Here is a 27,296-nt window from a genome sequence, read left to right as displayed (position 1 = left end):
TTGTCACATATTATGAAAAGACAGACGTATGATTTTCAAAATTGTTTAATATTTCATCTTATAAAGTTTGAGCAGCAATTAGAGGTGAGAAATCCCAAGCGATGTATATTATTTTTAGAATTATCTTATATTTACGATTCCAATTTAGTTAGGAAAATGATGCCATTCGACATTTCCGCTCATTTACGAAAATGTTCATAAAAGTACATATTGCAACAGAAAGATGTTGCAGAAAGTAAATTCATTTAGAGTAAATGAATTAGCTAACATAATAGATAATATTTTTCATAGTACGCAGACAACGTGCAATAATATACCAAGTCACAGACATATTTGGATTTATTACTATATTTCTACCTTTATATTCTGTATCAGATTTATATAGGCCTATTCTTATGCCTTTCATTCTGTGCTCTACAGCTCGTAGAGGGCCCAGACCTATCAGCATGCCTCAGCAGATGTGAACAGATCGTCTAACTAATATGGATGTAATATGTGGTTAGCACAATGATCCTCCCAGCGGTTATAGTTAGCTGGTCGAACCGAATTTCGTTACTAACTCTAGCTTCCCAAATCCATCACGATAGTGGGTGGGCATCGACCCCATGCACTGGCTGAAATTTTGTGGAAACTTTCCTCCCTCATAGAGACTCCGTAAAGATAGTCCAAAGCATGATGTCCTAGACAGGACGCTAAGGCCTCTTGAAAATAGTTTTTCCCTTCATGTGAGTAGGTCTAATTTCGACTTTTCTCTTTTTAGAACTTTCTTATATTTGTTTCGTTGGTATGGGTTCAAAGCCACAGATCAGACTTCCCCTTGGAAATTACTTGCAAATCTGATCCTTTTATAAATTTTTCTGCTCTTCATCTCGTGCATTAAGAAATACGCTTTAATCAAACAACCGCATAATAGATCTATAATGACTTGATGGTGAATACAGTGGAGACAAAGCATGTGTGATATAGGAGGCTATGTTATCATCTGAATCTTTATCCTTCAAAATTAGTTTTAATTTCTCCGATAGAACGGAGAATGCTGAAGGGAGACATATGATCATTTGATTTGGAGTCCACATAGTTAAAGAAATCAGTGGTGCACCCAGAAATATGGTTTGGTGGCTATTTATAATCAATGGCGCACTCAGAAATATGGTTTGGGGTGACTATTTATAATCAGTGGCGCACCCAGAAATATAGTTTGGAGGTGGCTATTTATAATCAATGGCGCACCCAGAAATATGATTTGGGGGTGACTATTTATAATCAATGGCGCACCCAGAAATATGGTTTGGAGGTGGCTATTTATAATCGATGGCGCACCCAGAAATATGGTTTGGGGTGGCTATTTATAATCAATTTCATAGAGCAACATAAAGCATTTAAAGCTGTATAGCTATATGCTTGTGGACGGTTTGTGAAGTACAGATTGCATCACTATGAGATGTGATTGGCTGGTTGGAATGGTTGGAGCTATCAGATACATTCAGAATATAAGTTACAGAACTTCGAAAATTATCGAATAATTTTTAAGATAATTATGTCGTAAAAAGCCCATTCACATATAAGCCTGTTTAAAAATAAATGTTTCGAAGATCACACACTTCCCACAATTATAGATACAGATACAGCAAGGCATTAAAAAACTTCATTCTTTCTTCCTTACTTCCCCACTTTTTATATGGCAGAGGGCTTGAGCACCCATAGCCCATGAGTGCGCCACTGAATGAGACCCATCAGCTTTTGCGAGAGAGTCGCAAATTATAGTTGTTCTTATAGTTTCCTCCGTTTCTTTACATCTTTTATTAGGTAATATCAGATTTAAATCAGTGTGTACACAATCATTAATTGATGTTATATTCGTTTCATCTTATTTAATATAAGTCTGTGGCATTTCACAGACATGATCAGCCATTTTTTTAACAGACACATAATCCTTCTGAAGTGAAACCAATTGAAAATATTCTTCATAATGTATAATGTTTGTCTAATTTTTAGAGCTCTTAAATTGTGAGGACCATCACTACATGTATGTACAGTGGAGTCCCTTAAAACTAAAAATATTAGCCAGTCTAAGGTCATTTAATACATTTTTACGTACTGTGTGGGGTGTAAGCAACTGGGTGAGTGCAAACACTATTTACTGTTTTAATACTATGTATTACTGAGGATGATGTACCTGTCTTTAAGCTTTCGAGGGACCACACAGCAGATTTCCTACACAATTTCAACTTAATTTTTTTGTCTGATTAAATGTATTATGAAATGGTATCAGTCTAAATGACTTAAAAATATTTTTGTCGTTAATGTTAAAACAATTATTTTATTTAGATGAGTTACCACTGTAATTATGTACTCTTTTATTTGTAGGCCTATGTGTTATTAAAAAATCTTCTTCTTATATTTGTATGTGTATATATTTAGATGCTAAAATAATTGTTATTTAAGTTTATATCTTCATGTATAAGTGAAAATCAATTTATTTCTTCTTCTTTACTGTAACTTTTGATGCCAACGTCGAGCATGAGCAAAGCCATCGCCTTATCAGTAACGTATTGAGTGGTGTTCCTGTAGTGGGAGAAATCAGCTAGCTTTCCAAATTAGAAGTTTCATAACAGAAGATTCCGACGGAGGGACTCCACTGTACATGAAACAACTGTTGACAATAAATGTTCATATTCATAAAAAAAATCCCTTGAATGTTGTGAACTTGGGAGAATGAGTTTCATTATTTCAATTTTTTGCAGAATTTTCCCGCAAGACGTTCTTGTAGTCTCAGCATTCGTTTTCCTGTAGTTACCTTTGTAATCTCAAATATATATAAAAAAAAACATAATCTGTCAGCAAAACAAGGTACGAGTAAGAGTCAGCCCGTAATTTACGCGCTGTAAATACTATATAGAGTCCACCAAAAAAAAAAAGTATACACTCTTGAAGGATCGAAAACTATTTATTATGTGTTTGTTTTACATTTAAATACTGATCACACCTGCAGTACTGCCTTCAGTTACACACATGGTTACTTTAGATATTTAAAATGTTCGCTTTTGGCGGCCAGACACATAACGCAACGACGAGCGGTCGCCGCAGTTACGTCGGTCAATGTTTCAATGGAGATCGCTGCACTTGCTGCTGTAATCTCCTGGCGAAGGTCCTCCAGCGTGCGCGACTTACTTGATCTTTCACAGTTCCCCACAAGTAAAAATCCATAGGGGTTAGATCTGGCGACCATGGGAGGAACTCAATGGGCCCTCTTCGTTCAATCCAATGTCCCTGCAGATTGTCATCCAGGAAAGCTCGTACAGCTAGGTGGTAGTGTGGTGACGCCCCGTCCTGTTGGTAGAAGACCTCATCATCAGCTCCATAAAGCGCACGTACACCTGGTAAAATTGATGTGCGTAACATTTCGAGGTACACTTCTCCAGTGACAGTACCATCAAAGAAAAAGGGTCCTACTAAGCCCCTAAATGATAATCCACACTACATATGAACCTTTAGTAGATTGACCGCCTTATCCACATGAACATGCAGATTTTCCGGTGCCCAGTAGACGCAGTTATGCCGATTCACTGTTCCATTAAGTTTAAACTGGGCCTCATCAGACCACACTACCTTCGTCACAAATTATTCGTCTTCAGTTTTCATTCGCTGATTCCATTCGCAAAATTGCATTCGACGATCAGGATCGTCATCATTAATCGCGTGCAGTAATCGTGGGATGTAAACTTTCCACTTAGCAGCTTTCAGAATTCGTCGTACACTTGTACTGCTAATCCCCACTTCACGTGCACATTGTGTAGCAGATTTCTGTGAAGTAAGAAATCTTTCCAACACGAGAGCCGACTAAGCAAGACTTGTAGCTGTACGCGGTCTTCTCGATCTTCCTGTGAATATCTCAAATATCGTTCCATGCGCTTTAAACTTGTCAATAATGCGTTTAATTGTTAGGCGGGTTGGGGGTTCTGTTTCGTATTCCCTCCTCCACTGGCGCTGCACTTCAACGGTATTATCAAACCTCATGAACGATTTCAGAATGCATTTACGCTGCTCGAACGTCAAGTGTGCTCCAACCATTTTGTTTTCTCACTATCGTGATGAAAGCACCGACATCTGTTGAGCGAAAGATTATACTACAACATACTCGTAATTCAAATGAATTGACAATATCAATATCCCGATACAGTCTGACAAAGAGTGTATACATTTTTTTGGGGGACTCTTATGTGAGTGACTACTCTTCTAAAAGAAGCCATGATAAATTCTATCGACACTTAAGATCCGTATCCCTTGACTGGATTTCAAGCCGCAAATCTTGGATTTAGTAGTATGTAAATAACAACTACGCCACTTAAAACGATCAACTGCTCAACAGAATGGATTTCTATATTACTTTATAAAGTCTACTTACCAGTGATGTCTACCTCGGCATATTTCCAATTAAGCGTCGCGACGCTAAACCCTGGCAGATTGACGTGAAGCGTCGTGGTGAAGTGTGGGAAATCCCAATCCTGCATCACGATCAGCAAGTCCATCACAAGAATGAAGGATGCCAGGAAAGCGCGGGAAAGTTCTGCGCAAGTCAAGATAGTACATTAGCATCGATTCACAATAATATTGTAGCTTCTCCAGTGTTGCGTATTCATTGTTTCACTTGATGTCTATACAAGTACGGGGTTTTAAAAAGTAACAAATAATGTATTTTATAATATTACGTGGAAGGTTTTTAAGGAAAATGCTCAGACACGTCGAATATATATATATATATATATATATATATATATATATAATATATATATATAATTTGAAATGGTAATGGAAATTACGGGAAAACGGCTGAACGGATTTGAATAAATGACCCCTCATTTTTAAGCTTGGAACCAAACGTTTTTCAGAAAAAATAGTAGTTTTCAGTGAAATGTCAATTTTCCTACATCATTTTCCTATTTTCCAAAATCCATCTTTCGTCAGTTTTGAGAACTAATTAACTGCATATCAGAATAAAAAAAACACACACTACAATAAACAGACTATTACACGGAGGCCATGATCTACTGTACAGGATTGCTGACAAAGAGTTCAGATGGCTCAGATTCTTTCACATCATAATGTCAATATGTCGATCTTCATTTGTGTAATTTTTTTGATAACCAACATAATTTACAGGTCTGATTCTCTGGTCTGTAGTTTTCTGAGTACAGCTATGTATTGGATATTAAGAACTATAAAACTTAAGAATGTTTGATGACATTATTACCATTAGACACATAATGATATACTGATGATATGAAAGTGAAAACTATGAAACTTAAGTAAGGTAACTATATTGTTATTAAAAATGAAATACTTTTATAGTTATTAATCAAGTAGTGTGGGTATTTTTCATATATTTAATGGCACTGTGGTATAGATATGTATATGATGTCTGATTCTCTAATTTTCCTTGGTAGTAATTGAGTCATGCTTCCTATTTTAGCTGCGTCTTTAAACTGCATAAAAATTAATTTAATATTTCTTTGGTGTAATAGATTAGATTTGTGATTGCTGCCAAGCATATTTTGTTGTAGGGAAAATAGCATTCGATTTCACTTCTTGCTACCGTGATGAGTAAGTTTATTTTCCGCAACCAACAACGAGTGAAACACTAAAACTGCTAACGATTTACGATGGACAATTTTATTTAGGGCGCATATAAGATTCTACAACTCTGACATATCATTCGCCTCATTTTCCGCATCTCAGCAATAGATTCCTCACAACAGCCTATATTACAGAAAATATACGGGATAACATTCATTGTTACACTAATTAATCCAGCTGTATTTGGTAGATCAGTATTGTCTGGAGGAAGCCCAAAAATTACAATTCCTAAGAAAAGACCAAAAGGTATTACTTACTTATAAAATAAGAGGCCTACAAGATTTTGTAGTCTCTTGATCACCTCAGCAAGATCTCTTAGTGGGAAAAAGTGATTCTACCCTCTACATTTCAGGGTAGTTCACGAAACATGCAGCAGCTATACCAAGATGCTAAGTCTTGTTCAAAGCATGACAAACCTTACATTTTCTTAACTCTCACCTACAATCCGCAATGACCTGAATTAGCTACTTCATTACTCCCACATGAAAAATTCGCTGTTCGTCCTGACATTGTTACTTGCGATTTCGCATTGAAACTCAAGAACTGAAGACGGATAAGTTCAAGAAAAAGTATTTGGCATAAAAAAACATTCAGAGGGAGTATGTTTCACTATTATGGAAGAAAATAACTTTCAAAATGTCAAGTATTCTTCACTGAAAATAAATCTGAAAAATTTTTATTTGAACGTCTCACGAACTTAGTTTGCAGCAGCATTTGCTGCACAAGCTACTAGTTATTTCTAAAAAGGATTTATTTTGTAAATGTGAATCCTTTCTGTAGTCATTGTTACATTAGCTATGACGTCATCGAATACATTTTAAATTAGAAACTATGATTTTTTTTTTTTTTTACATTTTCTGAAAGAGCGTCCTCTTTTTTATCACTCTATACCTTCATTAGTTTTATACAGAAATACATGTTGCTATGACAACATTTTAATTGTTGCTAAATTTATTAATCATTGAGTTTGGATAGGAGTTTAATTGAACTGAAAATAGATATGGTTTTAATAGAAAAGAGAGAATTTAAATTTTAATGATGATTGGATTTGGTGACAGAAGGCGTACGCAACTTTTTAATGAAACACATTCAAATCGAACACCTATTTTCAGTCAGCTGTGTGTAGACTAGAAGCCAAATTCAATGAACAAGGATATGTCAGAGACATAAGAATATCTGGTAAACCAGCGTTCATCAGAACACTGCACTCTCGGGCTAGCGTCTCTTACCCGCGGAAAAGACACTGCCCTATCGTGCATTCGTGGCTGCTGGCGGGTATGCTGTCTCTCTATCCCTTGTGCACGACGGAGAATATTTCCTTACCTTCCATGCACTCTACCCATTTTAGCAAGTGCTGACGACCACTGTGGTAGATCATCCACCGACAGGGAGTTAGAACTTGACATTTTACTAACAGTAAATGAGAACCCACATTCTACACTCAGTGATTTAGAATCTACATTTGGTGTTTTGAAAACAACCGCTTGGAGAATATTGCATCGTAGTAAGTACCATTCTTATAAAGTTTAATTCGTACAAAAACTAATGGAAGACGACTTTGATAGAACGTTGCAGTTCTGTGAAGCAATTATATTTTTTGTGAACGAAGATCCAAACTTTGTAATAAATGTTCTTTTTAGTGATAAGTTACATTTTCCCCCAATGGAAAGGCGAACAGGCGAAACTGCAGATATTAGTCGGAAAATAAACCGAACTGAATAACATAATTACATACACAGTTCTCCCAGAAGCTAAATGTTTAGACAGGAATTGTAGGAGGCAGAGTCTTGGGATGTTATTTTTTCGACGAGTCTCCTACCAGGGATCGGTATTTGGAGTTTTTGGGTGATGATCTTATACCAGCCCTTGCTGTTCTACATCCAAATCTTCAGGTTCCAGACATACCACACAATTCAATCTGGTTTCAACAGGATGGTACTCCTCCCCACTACACAGTCACTGTTCGGGAATATCTGGATGAAGTATTTCCAAATAGAAGAAGAGGACATGTCGAATGGCTTACAAGATCACCTGATATGTCTCCGCTTTATTTCTTTTTACGGGGTTACCTGAAGTGTAGGGTCCTTGCCACGCAACCTAGTGACATGAATGAGTTGACTAGAATAAGAATGGAATGTAGAAAAATATCGCCTGCTGTGATAGAAGATGTTCGAAAGAAATTTGTACTGCGCCTTAGTCATTGTCAGATTGTCAGTAGAGGACATTCTGAACAATTAATTAAATTAATTAAATTATTTATTGTTTACTGTTAGTAAAATTAATTTCTTCATGCGTATTTATATGAAAGTTAGTGAAATTGTGTTACCTTTCTTTCTTGTCATGTGGAGAGACATCAACTTCAATTAAATAAGTGAGATTTTCCAGAATGTACAATTTCAAACACGCTCTTTCAGCAAATGTGAAAAAAAAAAAAAAACGTTCTAATATAAAAATGTGTTCGATGACGTCATAGCTCATGCAACAATGACTACAGAAAAGATTCACACTTACAAAATAAATCCTTCTAAAAATAAGATTTGAAGTGTCTGAGCATTTTTCTCAAAAACCTTTCATCTAATTATAAAACATATTATGCGTTACTTTTAAAAAACCCTGTATACATTTGTCATGTATCTCCATATCGTAGGGGAACTAGGCCTAAAATGACATACCTTAAGGAAATCTAAAAAAAAACATGTATTCTTACCAAATTTGTTTTGGTCAATTATATATAACTGATACTACAACATAACACATATATTAAGATCAACAGAAAGTGGAAAATACTGACAATCTTTAACTGAAAGGTATGTTTGAAAATAGACAAACTATGTCGTTTTACCCAAGTTACTAGGATAAAATGACACACTTAAGTTAATTTTTACATAATTAAAAAAAAAAAATTGTTCTCTTAGATACACTTGCACATTCATTGTGTGCCCATGAGAAATATTTCTTGCATTATAGCCATGTTTCTTCTGGTTTATATTGGCTGTAAAATTCATTGCAGTAGAGACAAGGTGCATCGTTCTCAACATCACCATCGAAGTCACTCTCTTCATCTTGGTCCCCGTTGCTTAGATCAAACTGAAGCTGTGTTTTTCCTCTGTTTGCTGAACGCCTTTCTTCTACAGTTCTTCTTTCAAATTGCTTTAATTTTAATTGGTTAATAAAAGAGCTGCTCGATTTGGGACCCTTCATGTGTTCTCTTCCTTCTCGCCACAGATCTAGTGCCAAAGGGAATCGGGGAGATCTCTTGCTGTGTCACATGAGGTGAAGGCCTCGTTTGTGACGTTTCCGCTGCTGGAGCAGTTGTTGGTGATGGCTGTATCATATTATGTTCTTTTGCATTTCTTGTTGTTGAACTGCTCTTCTGTGTTGCACCCTTTGGCCCGTCTGTAGGGACTGCATTCGTTAGAGATCTGTCCGTTGGCGCTGTAGGACTAAATAAGTGATCAGGAAATATGTCCGAATTGAGTGGACAGATTCCTGTTGAAGAAAATCCACCCAATACATTGGTGATGTTTGCAGCTTTTCCATAGACTTCAAAAAATAAGTCCGGAATTTGGAACTGTGTAATCACCCATCCAGGATGATTCTTCAGCCACTTTGTAACGGCATGATCATATGTTTTCAAAGGCCCGAAGAAAGAGACATAAAGTGGCTGGAGTCAGTGGGTGCAGTGACGAGGGAAGGCTAACATGACATGTAATCACTGTTGCCAACTTCTGTGCACTATAGAGCTGTAAATTCAAACTCATCTTACAATGTTTTCCACAAAAGCGCTTTTTGGTGAAGTAGATGCAAGTAAACTTCAGACTCGCCAAGCCTAGCTCATTCATGAGAGGATAAATCAGAGTAACAAAATTCAGTGCATATAAATATTGAAAATATATTTATTTTACAAACTTTAGGGTTTTATATATTTTAAAGAAATCCCCATCTTACCTATTTTAAAATCAGTTAGCTTTACGAAAAATTCAGTCGAGCAATGAGAGAGATGCCACTATATACTGCAGAATTTCACAAAAGTAATCACTAATCAGCCATTGTAAACAAATTTGACACCAATTTTGCAAATCGCTATCGCCCATAATATATGGTTTCTCATTTCCAATCTAAAATATGCACTTGGGTAAAATGACATAGTATGTCATTTTAGCCAAGTAGGTGGTATGTCATTTTACCCGGAATGAAGAAGAATAAGAAGTAGTGTTAGTACGACCTAACCTCTTTATGAATTTGGATATTGTAATGCTTTTTATAGAGGGAAATATTCATGTTTCAGTCATGAACATTATTTCACTAATATCTGAAGCTTAAAAGGACAACAAATACATAACATACCTCAACAATATTATATCGTCTTGCATTTTTTTTGCTTTAGCTGCACTTGCTTCACCAAAAAGCGCCTTCGCTTGCTAAAACTTGGATGTAACCACTGTTTCCAGCTTCTGTGCACTATAGAGCTGTAAATTCAAACTCAGCTTACAGTGTTTCCACAAAACACATAGTATGTCATTTTACCCAAGTATGTCATTTTAGGCCTAACTCCCCTAACACCGTATTAAGGTAGTGTGAGCGGTTTGCTTTAGTGTGTATCATATCAAAAGTTGGATACATGGATATGTAACCTGCTTGCGTCGTTGGTATTTGATTGCCATATTTATTGAATGATACTTTTACTGTACGTATGGGTATGGAGGATACACCTATTGCTTGCAGAGGAACGAAGATACGATGCATGGACACAACAAATGTATACGCAACTTAATAATACTTCTCATGTATGAGGCGTGATCAAGAAAAATCTTTATTTTACATAAGAAGTTTGTTGGGTACAGAATGATCATTGTTTAAAGGGATACAGGTTTGAGGATCAAAACGTCATTTTTCAATTTATTTTTTATATAAAGATTGGACATTTATTTTTATGTCAGTGAAGGAATTTTTACGGTATATGCAATATTTTGGTAGATATGACCATAAACGTGCGAGCGTGCGCTTATTTAGCTCTCCACACAAAAAGTATATTTAACGCTCATTTCCCGTAACTTGTATTTTTCAAAACCGTTTTTATGACAACTCGGTAAATTTTCAAGATACCGCAGTAAAATTTTGCATGCAACTGTCTTTCATACTTGTGAACAAGATGAACTACAATTATTGCTGTAAAATTAAACAAAATTACCTAAAAACATTAAAATTTGACTTCTCATAAGAAATAAAAAAATACTTCTATTGTAGACGTTTCAAAGATTGTAGTTCTTACTGTTCATATGACATTCAAGAATAAATAGAAAAAAGAATGGCTCAGAAATATTCATATTTGTGGACATTATCATAAAAACGGCACATCAGTTCACAAAAACAGCCATTTTTTTGTTGTGATAATTACTCATAATGATGAAACTTTTAGTAAATCTGAAAATAACATACAATTGCAGAAACAGTGAATATAGAGCATGTAAAATTTCAAGGTGAAAGAGTCATTAGTTGCGGAGAAAAAAATTGAATTTCCCTAATTTTTTAGTGCTCAAACCTGTATATCTCGCCTTAAGGGTTAAGGATATATTCATACAATAGGATTCCTTAGAAGAAGTCTCCATAAGCATTCATACAGGCGTCCCAGTGTCTGGGAATACCGCAGTGAGAAAATATGGATTTCGCTTCATCATCTGTGCGAAATCTTTGCCCCTTTAATCTGTCCGAAAAATGAAAGTTGCATGGTAACAAATTTGGGCTTTAAGCTGGATCGTCCATAGCATTCTGCTTTAAAGAATTAAATCTCCGCTCGATGCGACCTTTGGACAGATTTAGAATATCATTAACCATTTAACACACAATGATTGTTAGAGGAGAAAAATTCGTTCCGACGCCGGGGATCGAATCCGGGTCCTTGGTTCCACCTACTAAGGGGTCTAACCACTGAGCTACGCCAAAGTCCAATCCATAATACCAGATCGAATCTCCCTCCTCTAGTGTTTTTCCTATGTGGCCTTACTGCATGTTCGACATATATGTTGATATATGTTAAGTCAATTTTCATGATACAAGGAGCGCACTCAATTGAGTGACTTGGCGGCCGGGATTCCACAGTATATACAGTATATGCAGTGTTGGGCGAAGAATCTACGTAAGGATTAATAATTTTTTTTTTGGTCCGGAGCGAATTTTTCTTCTCTAACAATTATTTATTGTTACCATAACAGATAAATTCTGTTGGACCAAAAAATTAATCCTTACGTACATTTAACAGACGCCTGACATCTACACACTTCCTGTGTACAGAACTGAAGTGTTTTCAGTTATTGTTCAAGGACTGCAGACCACGTGAGGTGAATCAAACGGATTTCATTTGATAATACTTCGTAAACAAATTAACTTGACAACAAATCTTCAGATTGGTTAATGACCAGAATAATACAGTTTTAATCAAGTTTCTCCTTTTAACTTTATCCCTTACTGCGGTTGTACTTGTCTTCCGTTGAGGACAAAAAATATGATAGCCTTTCTGGCAACACATTCAGCGGACCTGAATTTCACGCCCTTTTGTGAAGTGAAAATATCACTCTTCCGTAGGGACAGGGTATGTCCGGCGATTTATAGTTTGTTCTTATTTTCTTAAACAGTAGCTTTGCACCATGTAAACCATATGCTCAAGTTCTGCTGCCTATGAATGCCTATCGTTTATTGAGAATTTGAACAAATACCGGTAGGCCTACGTAAACAGCAAAACGTTAGAGTCTTATACACAAAAGATGGTGATGACTGATGATAGTAATTCCACTTTATATTTAGAAAGTTTTCCTATAACGATTTAATAATAATAATAATAATAATAATAATAATAATAATAATAATATCAGTAACAGTGGTATTGGTAAACTGCAATATTTATTGATCTTATAAAACCGTTCGGTTTTCAAGGAAATTTATGGACCACCTTTCGATCGTGTAGTCTAGTTGATACTGCTCTTGTAGCAGTAGAGGTATTAACATTAATTATTACAATGGCAGTGATCACAATTATTTTATTAATTCGAATTGTTATTACTGAAGAAATATAATCTGTGGGGTATGTGCGAAAGTAAGAGGAAAACGAAGTGTTTTCAGTAGGAGCAAATAGAATGAAGTGTTTAAATTCCACTAAACGACGATTATTCAGATTGGTGCTCGGTTACAAGAAAGCATTTATTAGCTCTGTAATGGTTCTAATTACTTCTGTAAGTTCTAAAATAGAGTTTCAAAAACGTCCTCTGAAGTTAATGGTTCTCTGGATTCCTCTAACTTACAGGTCCAATTTTGGTTCTGTAAGTTAACGCTCTGTTAGTAAGCTGTAAATAAATAATCAGCTTCCAAAAATGAAAAGTAAAACATGCGTTCGTTGTATTTCAAGGTTAGTCAAGGAACATAATGATACTTGACCATAACTGATAAAACTAACATTACGATTTATATCGTCGTCATACATGTATTCGAAATTGCATATTTACGAAAAGAAAAGTGAGGTTATACTCTACTCTCTTTATTTCGTCCGTGGCCAAGTAGCTAGCCTTTCTGTTGACTTCCACCTCGGCGACCCGGGTTCGATCCCCATTTGGGTCATAAGGAAATTGTGATGGACAAAGCGGGCGCGAGGGGTTTTTCTTGGGGTTGTTCCATTTCCCCTCACCATTATTATCATCATTTCACAAATATTCCACAATCACCCTCACTCTGAGAGGTTCCGAGCCAGGTCTCCAGAAGAAATAAAAAATGGCTGGAAGTTGTATTGAAGAATACTTTCATAGCCATTCTGAATTCTATTATATAATTACTATGGTGAAATTTCTTGTGGGAGTTGTGTGACTGTAGCCGGTGACGTTGGTTCACTCAAAATAGAGTTATATAGTAAATGGAAATATGACTGACAGCCCATTAAATGCTACTTTAAAAAACACTCTGTAATTTAGTGGCCCATTAACTTAAAAAATCGTTACATAAAGGTAGAATAACTTAATGGTTTATTTCCTTGCAGTACTTACCATGAGCTAGAGCCTAGAGGAACGTGAATGTTACTTCAATGACGACATTTTGCTCGAAAAGTGCAGTGTTTTCACCAGGATATTTTTAGATTGAATGAAGTGTACTTACACTTTACCATGGTAATAATTATACTACATCTTAACACTACTATAATGTTGTCTATATAAATATCTATGGTAACAGTATGGTACTATAGCAAGCATCGCAAAATTGTGTCACGTGAAACGGCGCCTGAACTCTGACGTAAGTTCCCCATGACAACACTCCTCTCCGCGCTGAACCTCTTCCTCTAGCGTTGTTTGTACTGTCAGCAGTGGCTCATTCTGTTATCCAGTACTATCTGGCGTTCATAACATATTTCTGAACAGCTGAACAAACTAAACTGCCGACTTCAAGAACGTGATCAGAACATAACTGACATGTATGACGCGGTGAAATCTTTTTCCATGATGATAAATGCTTGGAAAGTGCAATTGAAAGAAAATGAGTTTCACAATTTTTCTTGTCTGAAATTACTTTCAAATGTATCTGATTCAAGAATAGATAAATACTGCGACATCCTGGAAACATTACTTTCAGAATTTAGAGATAGAAGGTTTTGTGATTTTAAACAAATGGAAAATATGATTTCTCTCTATTTGCAAATCCTTTTAACACACCCATTCTCAAGGTACTACAAGACTTAAAATTTGAGTTTGTTGATCTCCAAAATGACACCTTTGTGAATAGCAAGCATTAGGATTGTGTCGGTTTAGATATTTAAAAATAATGACTTATTTAAATATCCACGTCTTAGATAATTTTCTGCCACAATCGCAGCTATGTTTGGTTCTATGTATTTTTGTGAACATTTTTTTTTCAAAATTAAACATAGAGTCATTCCATCTCAAATAACAAATTTCGCCGAAAACCTATGGCAGTCAAATTCCAAATTTGAGTGAAACTTAGTCTGAACAATTATTGATGTATCATAAGAAGGGAAACAGTATTTTTTTCTATGGGACAGTAGTTTTCGAGAAATGTTCAATTAAGTATGCGGGGGTGTAAATATTCTTGGCGCTCTTTCTGAAAGGAAAGAAAAAACTAATTACAGATATGCTACTGCAGAGAAATTCACGAAACTTCTTCCAGTTATAGTGGTGCTGTATTGCCTCATTCTGACTTGCGAAACATCTTGATCTACTGTTTGACCTTGGCCGAAATTAAAACAAAATATATTTTTTCAAGTATTTTTTTAAATTTATTGTGTGAAAGGGTATATGAAAATAATTACGCAATTTTTACAGAGGATTATTCATAATCCGTTCACTCAGTAAGCCTACAAACAAAACTGTCTTGTATTTTTCATTCTTGGAAGAGATACAACATTTCTATCATTGACATGCATAATTGAGAAAGTATTTTACTGACTCTGATCCATGACTTTTTAATTGCATATTTAGGTCTACTTACTTATTATACTTCATACCTATTTTATTACAGATTTATCAACGAATTTATATGACAATGAAACTCTGGAAACTCTCAAATGTCTGTCATCTAATGGTACATATGAGTGGTTTTCTCTTGTACCAGGAATTCGTACAGAGTTATTAAATCGTTCCATCAGTTTCACTTCCGCGAGACAAAAGTTTTCTTTATTAACATAAAAATATTTCACTCCGGCAATATGTTCATTTGCAAATTTGTATAGATCTCTGACTGACAAAATTTGGTCCATATATGGACGCTGCAAGCTGGCTTTTGTTGCTAGTCTTTTCGTTGTCCCACTAATAGCGTCACAAGGGCTTTTCCCATGGCTTGTGGCAAAAAATGCCATTCTGTATCTATTTCAAAACGATTTTTATGATGAACTAAATTAACAAAATTCTTCCTGTTTTTATACTGAGATGCAGCTCCATCACTAAAGTAAAACATTTTCTTTATGTTCTTGTGTAATGTTTTCAGGTGTTCAATTAAAACTTTGTGAAAATGGTAAGAAGTACTGGTTACATGAATCAACAGTCACTTACTATACATAAAGAAACGGGCTTGGGAACAGTTGGTGTTTCATCCTGGTGCATATAAACAACTCCTGGGTGGAGAGCCGCCTGGTCATTTGTCCAGTGGTAGCCTTGAACCACATCTTGATCTATGAATGTATAATTTTCGGAAAACTCAACTAGTTTTAACTTTCTCAGGCACGGGATGGGCAGACTTCTTTGTGATGTCAAAGAATGATTTCGCCTTTCTTACAATATAATCTGATACTCCAAATTCCTCAGCTATTTTCTTTAATGACTGGCTTCGTGGCGCAACTGAAACTAGTCGTAATTTTCTCTTGAACTGTCAATGCCGTTTTAAGGAACTTTTAATAGAGTCAAGAAGGTCCTTATAATCCCTACCAAACTCAACCAAACCTTTTTCTGAATTTTTTGAACTCGAATTCAATGTAACATGATGGGCTTTTTCCAGTCTACCTTTGACAGCTGATGAAGCTTGTGCTAACTTACTCTTCCAAAGAACAAGTTTTTGTTCACTGCTGAGCCTCCTCTGCTTTAAGGTTGATATTCCTACTTGTGAAAATGATAAATTTATTGACTCTCATTCTTCGTCTGGCAGTACTAAGAATGGCTGATCGTCCACTAATTCATCAGAATCATCACTAATATTTTGTAATCTCGTATTGCAATTTGATTACAAGAGAGAATTTTTTCTTTCTGTCGGCGAGGTCTTCTGTTACATGTCGTAAACTCTTCTTAAAAAAAAGACGGTTGTCTTATGTCTTCTATATGGATCACAACATTTTCGTCCAAAGAGATGTGTATATTTGTCACTGCAGTATATCTTCAGATGATGATAACAAACAGTCTCTATGTCTTTCGGTTTTCTCAGTCTGCACCACAATAATTGCCTGTCTTGATCAGGCAAGGTTTTCACGTCCAACAAGGCAATATCAACTACCTCCTGTCAATTGTCCTACAGAACAAGAATCCATTTTCTTGGACACTATCTGTCCTAAGTCTATCGTCACCCGTGAAATACACTGAAATAAACATGTCTTAACGTCAATCTACTGTAAAGTATGCACAACTATAAATAACTGCGCACAGTTTTAATTCACTTACCTATAGCCAAAAAGTTCTACTGATGATACCACTTAATTCCGACACATGTTTGATGTACTACATCCGAAAGTGAACTGTACAAAACAGGTATGACAAATACTGTAGTTTGGTTATCCCAAGACTGATAGTGGAGTGCCGTCACTTCCAAGACATGCTTAGTCATGAACCGAGCAAGTTTGAACATGCGTGTACAGTTCCCCTTAAAAAGAATGAGACGACTCTTGGTCGTCGGAAGTGAAGTTCTACAGCGCGGTTCACTCGATATCGACGTCTGGCAATTCATGCGTAGGCCTATTTTTATCCTACTCCAAAGTGCACACCAGTGCAAAATGTTATCAGTTGTCTGTGTATTTCTGGTGTAGGTCTCTTCTTACGTCCTTGATCGTTTACCTTCAATGAAAGATTAAAATATACCGTGTAACACGGAAGTCATTCGCCAAAGTGCAAAAAAAATATTAATTTCGAAATGACAAATGTAGACATATGGCAAAGACAGCAAGGAACATTGTAAGGACCACGACAAAGACAACAAGGAACACGACAAGGACAAAGATCAGGACCATGGTTATATACAAGAAATACGACAAACACCACGACAAGGATTTTGACACGACATAGACCATCATAAGGATTAAAAGGACCAGGACCACGAAAAGTACTATTAGAAAGACAACAAGGATCGCGATAAGGACCAAAATCAGTACCATAATAATATACTACGACAAGAAACACGACAAACACCATGACAAGAATTACGATAAATACCACGACATGGACCACGATAAGGACTTCGAAATTTACCAAGATAAGGACTATGACAAAGACAACAAATAATTATTAAGGATCATGACAAAAGCAGCAAGGAGGACGATAAGGACTATTACAATGCAAACAATGACCACAATAAAGACAACATAGATCACGATAAGGGACATGTCAAAGACAACAAAGACCACGACAAAATAATAAGGATCATGATAAGGATCATAACAAGGAAAACAAGAACCAATGTAAGAAACGGATATGGATAAAGACAAGGGTCACGATAATAATTACGAATTAGACCACGATAAGGACAAGGTTCATGATAAGAGTCACGACACGAACCACAATAAGGACCAAGACCAAGACCATGATGAGGATCATAACAAAGACATGATAAAGACCATGATAAGGACCACAACAAAGACAAGGATTACGATAAGAAACATGACAAAGATAACAGTGACCACGATAAGGACCGTGGTAAAGACAACAAGGATCATTATAAGATCTACGGCAACGATCACGATAAGAACCATGACATGGACCACGGAATAATCACTATAAGGACTTCGTCAAAGACAAGAACGATATTAAGACCCATGACAACAACAAAACAAAGACAAGGACCACGTAAGTATAACAACATGGGTCACGACAAACACTATGATAAGTATCACGATAAAGACCTTGACAAACATTACGATGAGGTTCATAAAGACCAAGACAGAGTTAAGGACTATGCAAAGGAAAATACAGACCATTATAACAATCACGATAAGGGTAAGGACGAGGACTACGATAAGGCTCACGATATGGTCCACGACACGCAGCACAAGGTTCAGGATGATAAGAACCATAACATGAATCACTCTAAGGGCGCAACACTGACGACGATAAGGATCATGACAAAGATTACGATAAGGACCAAGAATATCACGACAAAGATAACAATGATCACGATAAAAAACATGACAAAAAGATGAGGATCACGATAAGGACTATGCCAGAGACAAGGACCAATGTAAGAAGTGTCACATGGACGAAGACAAGAACCACGATAATAATCGCTACATGGACCACGATAAGGACCATGACATAAAGAAGGATAAGGGCCATTACAATCACAACTAGGACCACGACAAAGACAACAATATTCACGATAAAAATATGACAAAGGCTACAATTATTACGGTAAGGACCATACTTGAGACAACTAGGACCAATTTAAGGACGCGAAATAGACAAAGACAAAGACAACTATAAGAATCACGACATATACCACGATAAGGACCAAGGCCACGTTAGGGACCATGACAAAAACAACATCGAAAAAGGCCATTACAATGGACTGTGATAAGGACCCCAACAAAGCAGAGAATACCCACAACAGAGACAACAGTGACCACGATAAAGACCATGGAAAAGATTTCAAGGACCACTATAAGGACCTCGATAAGGACAAGGACCACGATAAATATCATAACATGGACCGTGACATGCACCACTATAGTGATCGCAATAAGACACCATGGCTTGGACAACAATAATGACCACAACAAGTATTACGACGAAGAAACAACGACCATTATAGGACCACGAAACGGACGAACACAAAGACAAAAATAACAACGACCGCAGTAAGGATCAGAACAAGCATCGCGATACGGATAACGGGATAACAATCAGCACTACGACATGGACACAACAAGGACCATGACAACAATTACGACAAGCACCAAGGCCACGATTAGAACCATGACAAAGACAAGAAGGACCATGATCAGAACTACAATAAAAGCCACAAGATGAGGATAAGAATCAGGAGAAAAATGACAAGGACTACGATAATGATGGCGACACGGACAACGAAAAGCACCACGACAAGGATTACAATAACGACTATGATAATATGGTTCACGACTAGGAATACCAAAGAACCACGATAAGGACCAAAACCACGTTAAGTACCATGACAAATACAACAAGAATTGTTACAAGGACCACAACTAGGAAAAGGACCAGAAGAAGTATCACGAAGAAGACAGCAACTTAAGACCACGATTTCACAACATAGCTCGGGTCACATAATATCATTGCTTCTCTGTACCGAATGGCAAATGCCTGCTGTGGGATCTAAATTCTGGACTGCTGCTAATGTCACTGTCTTGTCTCGGTAGCTCATACGAGTAGAGTAGCGTGTCGGTTCCACTGTATAACCGAAACGTCTCCTGTTTTTTTAACGCCTTATAGTATACAGTACATCAATATTATTGACAACTTAACAATTCAAGATTTTGCCAAAGATACTGTAATTTTATTGGTTATTTAATAGATGCATTTAATAATTAGTATTAATACATCTAATTAGTGAATAACTGCAACAGTGCTTTTTAATTCAATCATAACATAAATAAAATTGAATGCACATTAAATTAAACACTATTACAAACACGTAGATAAAATAGTTAAAATCAACTGAAGGGATGAGAATGAAATAGTCTAAAGCCACACTTTTAACAAAAATTGTTTTGTGCGAGTGCATTTCTTACACATATGGGAAAGCTCCTAATAAAATATTGTAATAATTACTCCACAAATGGCATAGGCCTAAGGACTCTAAACGTTTGGAAAAATTTGTTTGTGTGGCTTAGGAATATTTTTTTTTAATTTCAATCTAATTGTTAGTTTTTTAAATAAATAAATAAATAAATAAATAAATAAATATATATATATATATATATATATACTACCTGAAAGTACCCGGCATTGCCCGGGTTTTCCTTTCTCCTTCTATTTTTAATTAAACTGGTTATTACATTTTCGGAAATCTCGGAAACCTAACTACAGACAACCAAAACGAAGTTCTTTACTAAGCTTTCCTCGCCCATAAAGATGAGTCTTTACTTAACGTCACTTACACGAATTAATGAACTCCTTAGCCAAATGTCTTCCAGGATTAACTCAGGGTTGTAAATCTTGCACCGAAAAGAAAAGATTTCATCATGTGCCTGACGTTAAACTGTTGTTTTAAATTTATATAGTTATTTGTTTTTATGTATTTATTTGTTCTTACTTATTTATTTATTTGTTTTATTCATTTGGGTTTATTTATTTATTTATTCTGGTGTAGTTAAGGTCATTAGGACTTCTCTTCCACACCACCAGAAATACAAATAAAGTAATAGAAAAATCAAACTATAAACAAAGTAAAACCCAACGAAAATATAATTTCTTCTCCTCTTTCTGATCAGTTTCAGCATCGAACCAATATATACATATATAATTTAATTTATATTGGAAGATTTTTTACCTCTTGACCGCTGTACGCCCACTTATATCATAGGCCTACCCAGTTTTTTTTAATGAAACTTGAAACTATATCTCATAAATTCAGAACATATTATATTAATTCTAATTTTATACACAGAATACAGATACAATATAAACTCGCAATGTCGTTTTTCAACATAAAGACTAATATTCTGAGAAACGTATAGGCCTACCGGTATTTTAGAAATTAAGAGATTTTTATTTCCACAACGCTTAACATACTACATTTGCAACTTGATTATACAGATATAATTTCGCAGCAACATGTTTTCGGACGTGAACAACAATATTTTGAGAATTAATACAGTGCTATTTTCAGTGGGCTTATATACATTCACATACATGACAAAAGTATCATTGAATTGCTTATTGATATGTGTAAAATCTTTTTTCCCCCCACTTCTTTGTATAAAATATAGCGAGGATGTGAAAAACACGCAGTTTTTAAGTTAATGTCTGCAACTTTGAACGACTGTCCTTGAGCTTCTTTTTAATATGGCCATTACAAATGCTAGCGGCATTGAAATTGCAGTTGCTTAAAATTGAATGAGTATCCTAGCAATACATGGAATAAAAACATCTCCTTTTATTTTTGCCAATTCTATTACGTTTCGTATGAGTTTTTCACACCAATTCTTATTCGTGCGTAATTTTGGTGGATCAATATTTCGCAATAGTACTATTGGTTATTCAATATTAAGTAAATTATGTGGTAGCAAACCTTGTAGTTTCAAAGAATTCTAGAATTCAGTTGTATAAAACAGTCTGCTCACTATCTACAAAACTGAATCGAGGAATTACGGTCCTGGACTGCGTAAAGATAGTTATTGCATGAATTATCTAGTTTTAGCCTTCATGATGTGTAACAACAATGTAATTTAATTTCGTGTTAAAATTTCCATGGCCTCGTGAAAGTCGATGTTGAATACAACAGACAATAATAAAAAACAATTGACTATAGAAGATTTTGCATTTTAATATTATACGTGAATATTTGATCTATTTATTTTTTTTTTACAATTTTAATTAATTTAACTTCCATTTGCACAATTTTAATGTAGCCTATGTTCTTCTCCTGGTTATGAAGGTTAAATGTGCAAACTTTGGCACATATCGGTCAAAGCGTGTAGATTTGTATAGAGAACATACACATATACATACATACATACCCACATTCAATTTTATATATTATATATATATATATATATATATATATATATGCATTCATTAGATTAACGTTTATAATATTATAATTTGTAATTTTGTATTGTTTGCGATCATTAACACTTAATCTCAGGACTTTGTAAAACTCTATTTCAACGTTATTTAGACAAAAAAAAAATATCGTTGTGTAGACTAAGAATCGAATTCGCACACTTCTACAAAACACGCAGAAGTCTTAGCGTTTGTGCTACTCAAATAGCACGAAAGCTTTTCTTTCTATGCGGAGTGTCGATCTAGTCATGAAGTTCCAATGTCGATTTAACTACGCGATTTATGTACGTGGGGTGTAACTTTAATAATGGCAACACTGCTGCAAAAGCGAAACGAGACAGAGTTAATTGTTGTCACTTTTAGCATATGTTAATCTATGTCTGCCCTCCTCCCCCCTAAAAGGATCCTTCCGTCCGACTCACAGCGCATGCGCTGTGGAGAGTTGAATTCAGTCTCCTGTTAGTTACAGCTCTAAGCGGTTGTGTTTCGCCATGTTTACAAAGCAGGAACGGCGATCTTGTCTGAAAATTCAATCTGCCCATGGTCGTACAGCATGACAATGTCATGACGGTCTTGTTGAGGCATGTGGAGAGAAGGGGTTATCATACAGGACTGTGGCGAGGTGGGTTCGAGCCTTCAACGAGGGGCGTGACCGCGAGGAAAACATGGCTCGGCCGGGTCGTCCGAGTGTTAGTGAAGAGGAAGTGCAAGCTGTTTCCGCGCTATTGACAACGATCGACGACAGACGGTATGTGAGTTCGCCCAGGAGTTAGGAATATCGCATATGACTGTTTCGTATTCTAAAGAATCGCCTAACGCAGGATAACGCAAGGGCGGACATGGTACACTGATTTGTACCGTCGTTGGGGGTGGGAAGTGCTATTCCATATGTGGACTTAAGCCCCTGTGATTATGACGTAATCCCAAAGATAAAGGAACTACTTCGTGACGTTCGATTCCGGACCGTTCCCGTTATTCTGTAAGCAGTAGGGCGGTCCATCAGAAACATCAACAGAACAGGAGCTGCTACAGGGATAGTACGACTTCCACATCGCTGGCAACAAGTTGTAGACAATGCTGGTTACTACATTGAAGGACTGTAGAAGTTTCACAGATGTATCACTTGTATATTTGTAATAAATAAATAGTTGCCATTATTAAAGTTACAACCTGTGTATATATTTATCCATTATTTACGTCATATTACCTTATTTTTTGCAGTTTTTGAAGTGAATTTCGGAACGATGCTAGTAACAAACCAAATAGCTTGAATTTAAGTAACTCAATATTCGTTATCTTGTGTATCAGTGCTCTGGTCTCCGATCATCCGCAGTGTATTACATCTGAGATTTAGGAATATTCAATCGTCTCATTCTTTTCTAGGGAATCTGTACGTACACACGTGCCTAGACGGAAGGGAGCCGAATAGAAGTTCAAAATTTTACCATGTATACAGAATGCTTGAACGTTTTTACTAGTAACAATTCGTTATTATTTCACCTTGCCTTTATCTTCAATATAACATTAAAGTATTGAGCAATTTTTTAAATATATTTTGTTATTTTTTTCATTATAATATAAACTTAGTTTATACTGCTGTGTCACTAAATGGTACAAAATATTCTTTAATATATTGTCACTAACTGTGATAGAGAAATTTCCATTCATTTGTAAGTTATGAATTTTTTTTCCGAATAGGCGTAGCCTACACCAATATCGAGGGATGAAGTACTGTACAAACATGTGCATATCAAAGAAATGAGTGGAATTTGCTCAAAATACTTTGCCTATACTCATAGTCCATATCAATCAATAACTGGATCAATTTTGACCAGTATCCAAAAAAGTTGTACCACAACCAATTTGTTGATTTGACATGGAATGACTCCATATTAAAATAAAAGAGAACACGCTTAACAGAAGTCAGCCTTCGTGCACAATTGACAGTGGCTACTTACGAGGCAAACCCTAATTTTGAGATCTCACAGAATTGAAAATATTGTAATAAAAAAATAAAAGATCGCAGATGAAAATAATATAATCCTAAAAACATATTCACTCCTACTTTCTCTTGTTATTTTTTGTTGTGAACACGGAAAGTAGTGACGCTCCGCTATCTGCGACCGATGCTTCCCACCCCCTGCCTGCATTTTGTGTGTAGCTACTGTAGCGGGTAGTATTTATATTGCGTCATGAATTTATGACGTTCTGCGATCCCTGTACTATAGCTTGAAGTACTGGTATTCATTTGCAGTGCTTTATCGTTGAAGTTTCGTGAAACTACCAATTATAGAATTTCATAGGAGTGTTCCAGAGGGGTCAAGTTATTAGACTAGAACTAACGAAGTGACAGACGTGAAAAAATGAAGTGATTTTATCGTATGTACTGTATGCGACTGCACCTCAAAAGAAGAGGGGAGAGAAAGGTTGACGAAATGGAAAAGGATAGGAGAATTATGATAATATTAGGAGAAGGGAGAAGAGAAGAAAGAGCAGAAGGTAATAATTATGCTAGCATAAAACTGAGAATGCTCAAAATACAACCTACGAATGCGAACAGGGAATTATGCTAATATGAAAGATGAGAATGCACAAAATAAAATACAAAGAGAGAATATTAGCAGAACGAGCAGCGCAGCAAGGGAACGAGAAGCAAGACGAGAAGGAGTGTGATAAAAAGAAAAACGAAATTAGCGACCGGTAGTCCTTTAAGAAACAAGAAGTTACAACTAGTAGCAGAGAATTCTTTGGAGGAACTTAAAGTGAATTCGCAACGAGAGATAAATAATCTATAGGAAAGAATTGTTTTCTTAGCAAAATATGCGATTTTTTCCACTTCATTTATCAGTTTATTACATAAGGTCCGATGTCAATAGCTAGATCACACAATTTTTACTAATATGTTTTATTATGCGCATAATATTGCTTATGGAAATATATAACAGGAGAGGAACTATAAAGTTCTGAAATTAACAGAAAATATTTTACTAATCGCCCTTAGTAATGATCTGTAATCCAGGATGAATATATTGTTGTGTAAGGGTAATGTTGTGTTGTCCATAGTGAATAGGCCTATAGTGTGGTGTAAGGGCAATAGTGTGTGGTCCAAGGTAAATATATTGTGGTGTAAGGATAATGGTGTTTGGTCTAAGGTGAATATATTGTGGTGTAAAGGTAATGATATGTAGTCCAGAGAGAATATATTGTGGTGCAAGGGTCATGGTGTGTGGTGCAGGGTGAATATAGACCTATATTATTGTGGTGCAAGGGTAATGGTGTATGATTCAAAGTGAATTTATTGTAGTGCAAGGTTAATGGTGCAATATAAGCCTAAATTATCGTGGTGCTAGGGTAACGGCGTTTGGTGCAGGGTGAATATAGGCCTATATTATTGTGGTGCAAGGGTAATGGTGTATGGTTCAGAGTGAATTTATTGTAGTGCAAGGTTAATGGTGTAAATATAAGCCTAAATTATTGTGGTGCAAGGGTAATGGCGTGTGGTGCAGGATGAATATAGGCCTATATTATTGTGGTGCAAAGGTAATGATGTATGTTTCAGAGTGAATTGTTGTGGTGCAAGGGTAATGGTGTAAATATAGGTCTAAATTATTGTGGTGCAAGAGTAATGGAGTGTTTTTCAGGATGAATATATAGACTATTACTTGGTGAAAGCATAATGGTGTGTGATCCATTGCGAATATATTATGATTAAAGATAGGAATTTACCCACAGAGACTACAAGGTTAGGTATGCATAGTGTTCGCTATACGCACGAGAAATATATCCCCATTCAATTGCTGCGATACAAAACACATTTCAGTTGTAACCTGGCCATATCTCAGACTCCACGTCATTCATGACGTAACGACAGTCTAAGCACAACTAATCTAATATCCTCATGTTATGGTATAAATTCCTACCTTTAATTATGATGAAAGGATAATATTGTGTGTGGCTACGTTAATAGTCTTCCAAAGTTGGCTATATTTCTCCCATTGTTCACTTTGCTCAGAACAGTATTGTCAGATGTGACATGAACTCCATGAGATAATCAAGTTCAATGAAAAATAATTAAGAAGAAATTAACATTCATATTTTCGCTCGCCATTTAAGTAAAAATAATATTATAGATTATCCCATATTCGTAATAGTTCATAAAAGTGGAAATTGTTTGGTCGAGATTATGACTAATGACGACTGTTCATTACATGTAATATACAAAAAGTCGACAAAAAATCGTCTGCTGACTCTTGACGTGGCATGTGTATGCTTTCGATTCCAAATACAGACCCATTCGTTATTTTACTAAGAATTATATCTCATGTGCTTTTCCAAGACAAATTGACTCATAAATGAGTCGTTCAGAGCAAAAGTGGTGTAACTCAAAATTGGGTACAGTAATGATATTTAAAGAAAAATTCTGTAAAATAGAGCGCAAAGTAGCAGTTAATATGTCCTTCGTGCTATCCACTCACTACTAAGAGTTTAAATAAATTGAATATTCATTGCTACTTTGCGCTGTATTTTACAGAATGTTCACCTTAACCCTCATTATCCATTTTTGACTTACACCATTTCTGCTCTGAACGACTCAAATACTGAAAATGAACAAAATGTGCCCAACAGTTTCGGAAAAAACGCTGTACACAGGCAGGCATACCCATATATTTTCGGTAGATACCGCGAATGATGAAAACGTGAATTTTATTTTGCTAGTATCTTGAAAATGTTATTTTGCAGCATGACGAAATTTTCGTCTTATGGTTCGCATAACGAGACAGTAAAAGTAGTAGTGTTAGTAAAGGTAGTGATAGTGATGGTGGTAGTAATAGTAGAAAGTAGATAAGTAGTAGTAGTGGTGGTGGTTATAATACAGTAGGAGACTTAAATTACGATATGGATAGAACAGACGAAAACATTCGACACATAAGTTGGCTATATTTCTCCCATTGTCACATCTCTTTGTGTTTCTATTGGAAAATCCACTGATCTTCATTGAGATAACGTGTTTCAAAAAATGTAATTTTGTTAACTAGAGTTCACGCATTCCACTCCCTGCCACAGGTTATTTTTTATTTTAGGTTATTTTACGACGCTTTATCAACATCTTTGGTTATTTAGCGTCTGAATGAGATGAAGGTGGTGATGCCGGTGAAATGAGTCCGGGGTCCAGCACCGAAAGTTACCCTGCATTTGCTCATATTGGGTTAAGGGAAA

General features: G+C 35.9%; 1 protein-coding gene across 4 annotated transcripts in view; it reads right to left on the bottom strand.

The window, feature by feature from the left end:
- The window catches only part of LOC138715373 (uncharacterized), a 644,942-nt gene that overhangs the window by 55,748 nt on the left and 561,898 nt on the right, over positions 1-27,296 (bottom strand). For 3 of the 4 annotated variants that reach the window (XM_069848222.1, XM_069848223.1, XM_069848221.1), the window contains one exon: positions 4,406-4,567. The exons of the other annotated variant lie outside the window; for it this stretch is intronic. In XM_069848222.1, coding sequence (XP_069704323.1) covers positions 4,406-4,567 — 162 coding nt within the window. The remainder of the gene's footprint in view (positions 1-4,405; positions 4,568-27,296) is intronic. 4 annotated transcript variants of the gene reach the window in all.

This window comes from Periplaneta americana, chromosome 15 (assembly GCF_040183065.1).
Source record: "Periplaneta americana isolate PAMFEO1 chromosome 15, P.americana_PAMFEO1_priV1, whole genome shotgun sequence".
Lineage (NCBI taxonomy): Eukaryota > Metazoa > Arthropoda > Insecta > Blattodea > Blattidae > Periplaneta > Periplaneta americana.
The sequence above is the reverse complement of the archived record's forward strand: the minus strand, read 5'-3'. Positions and strand labels throughout refer to the sequence as shown.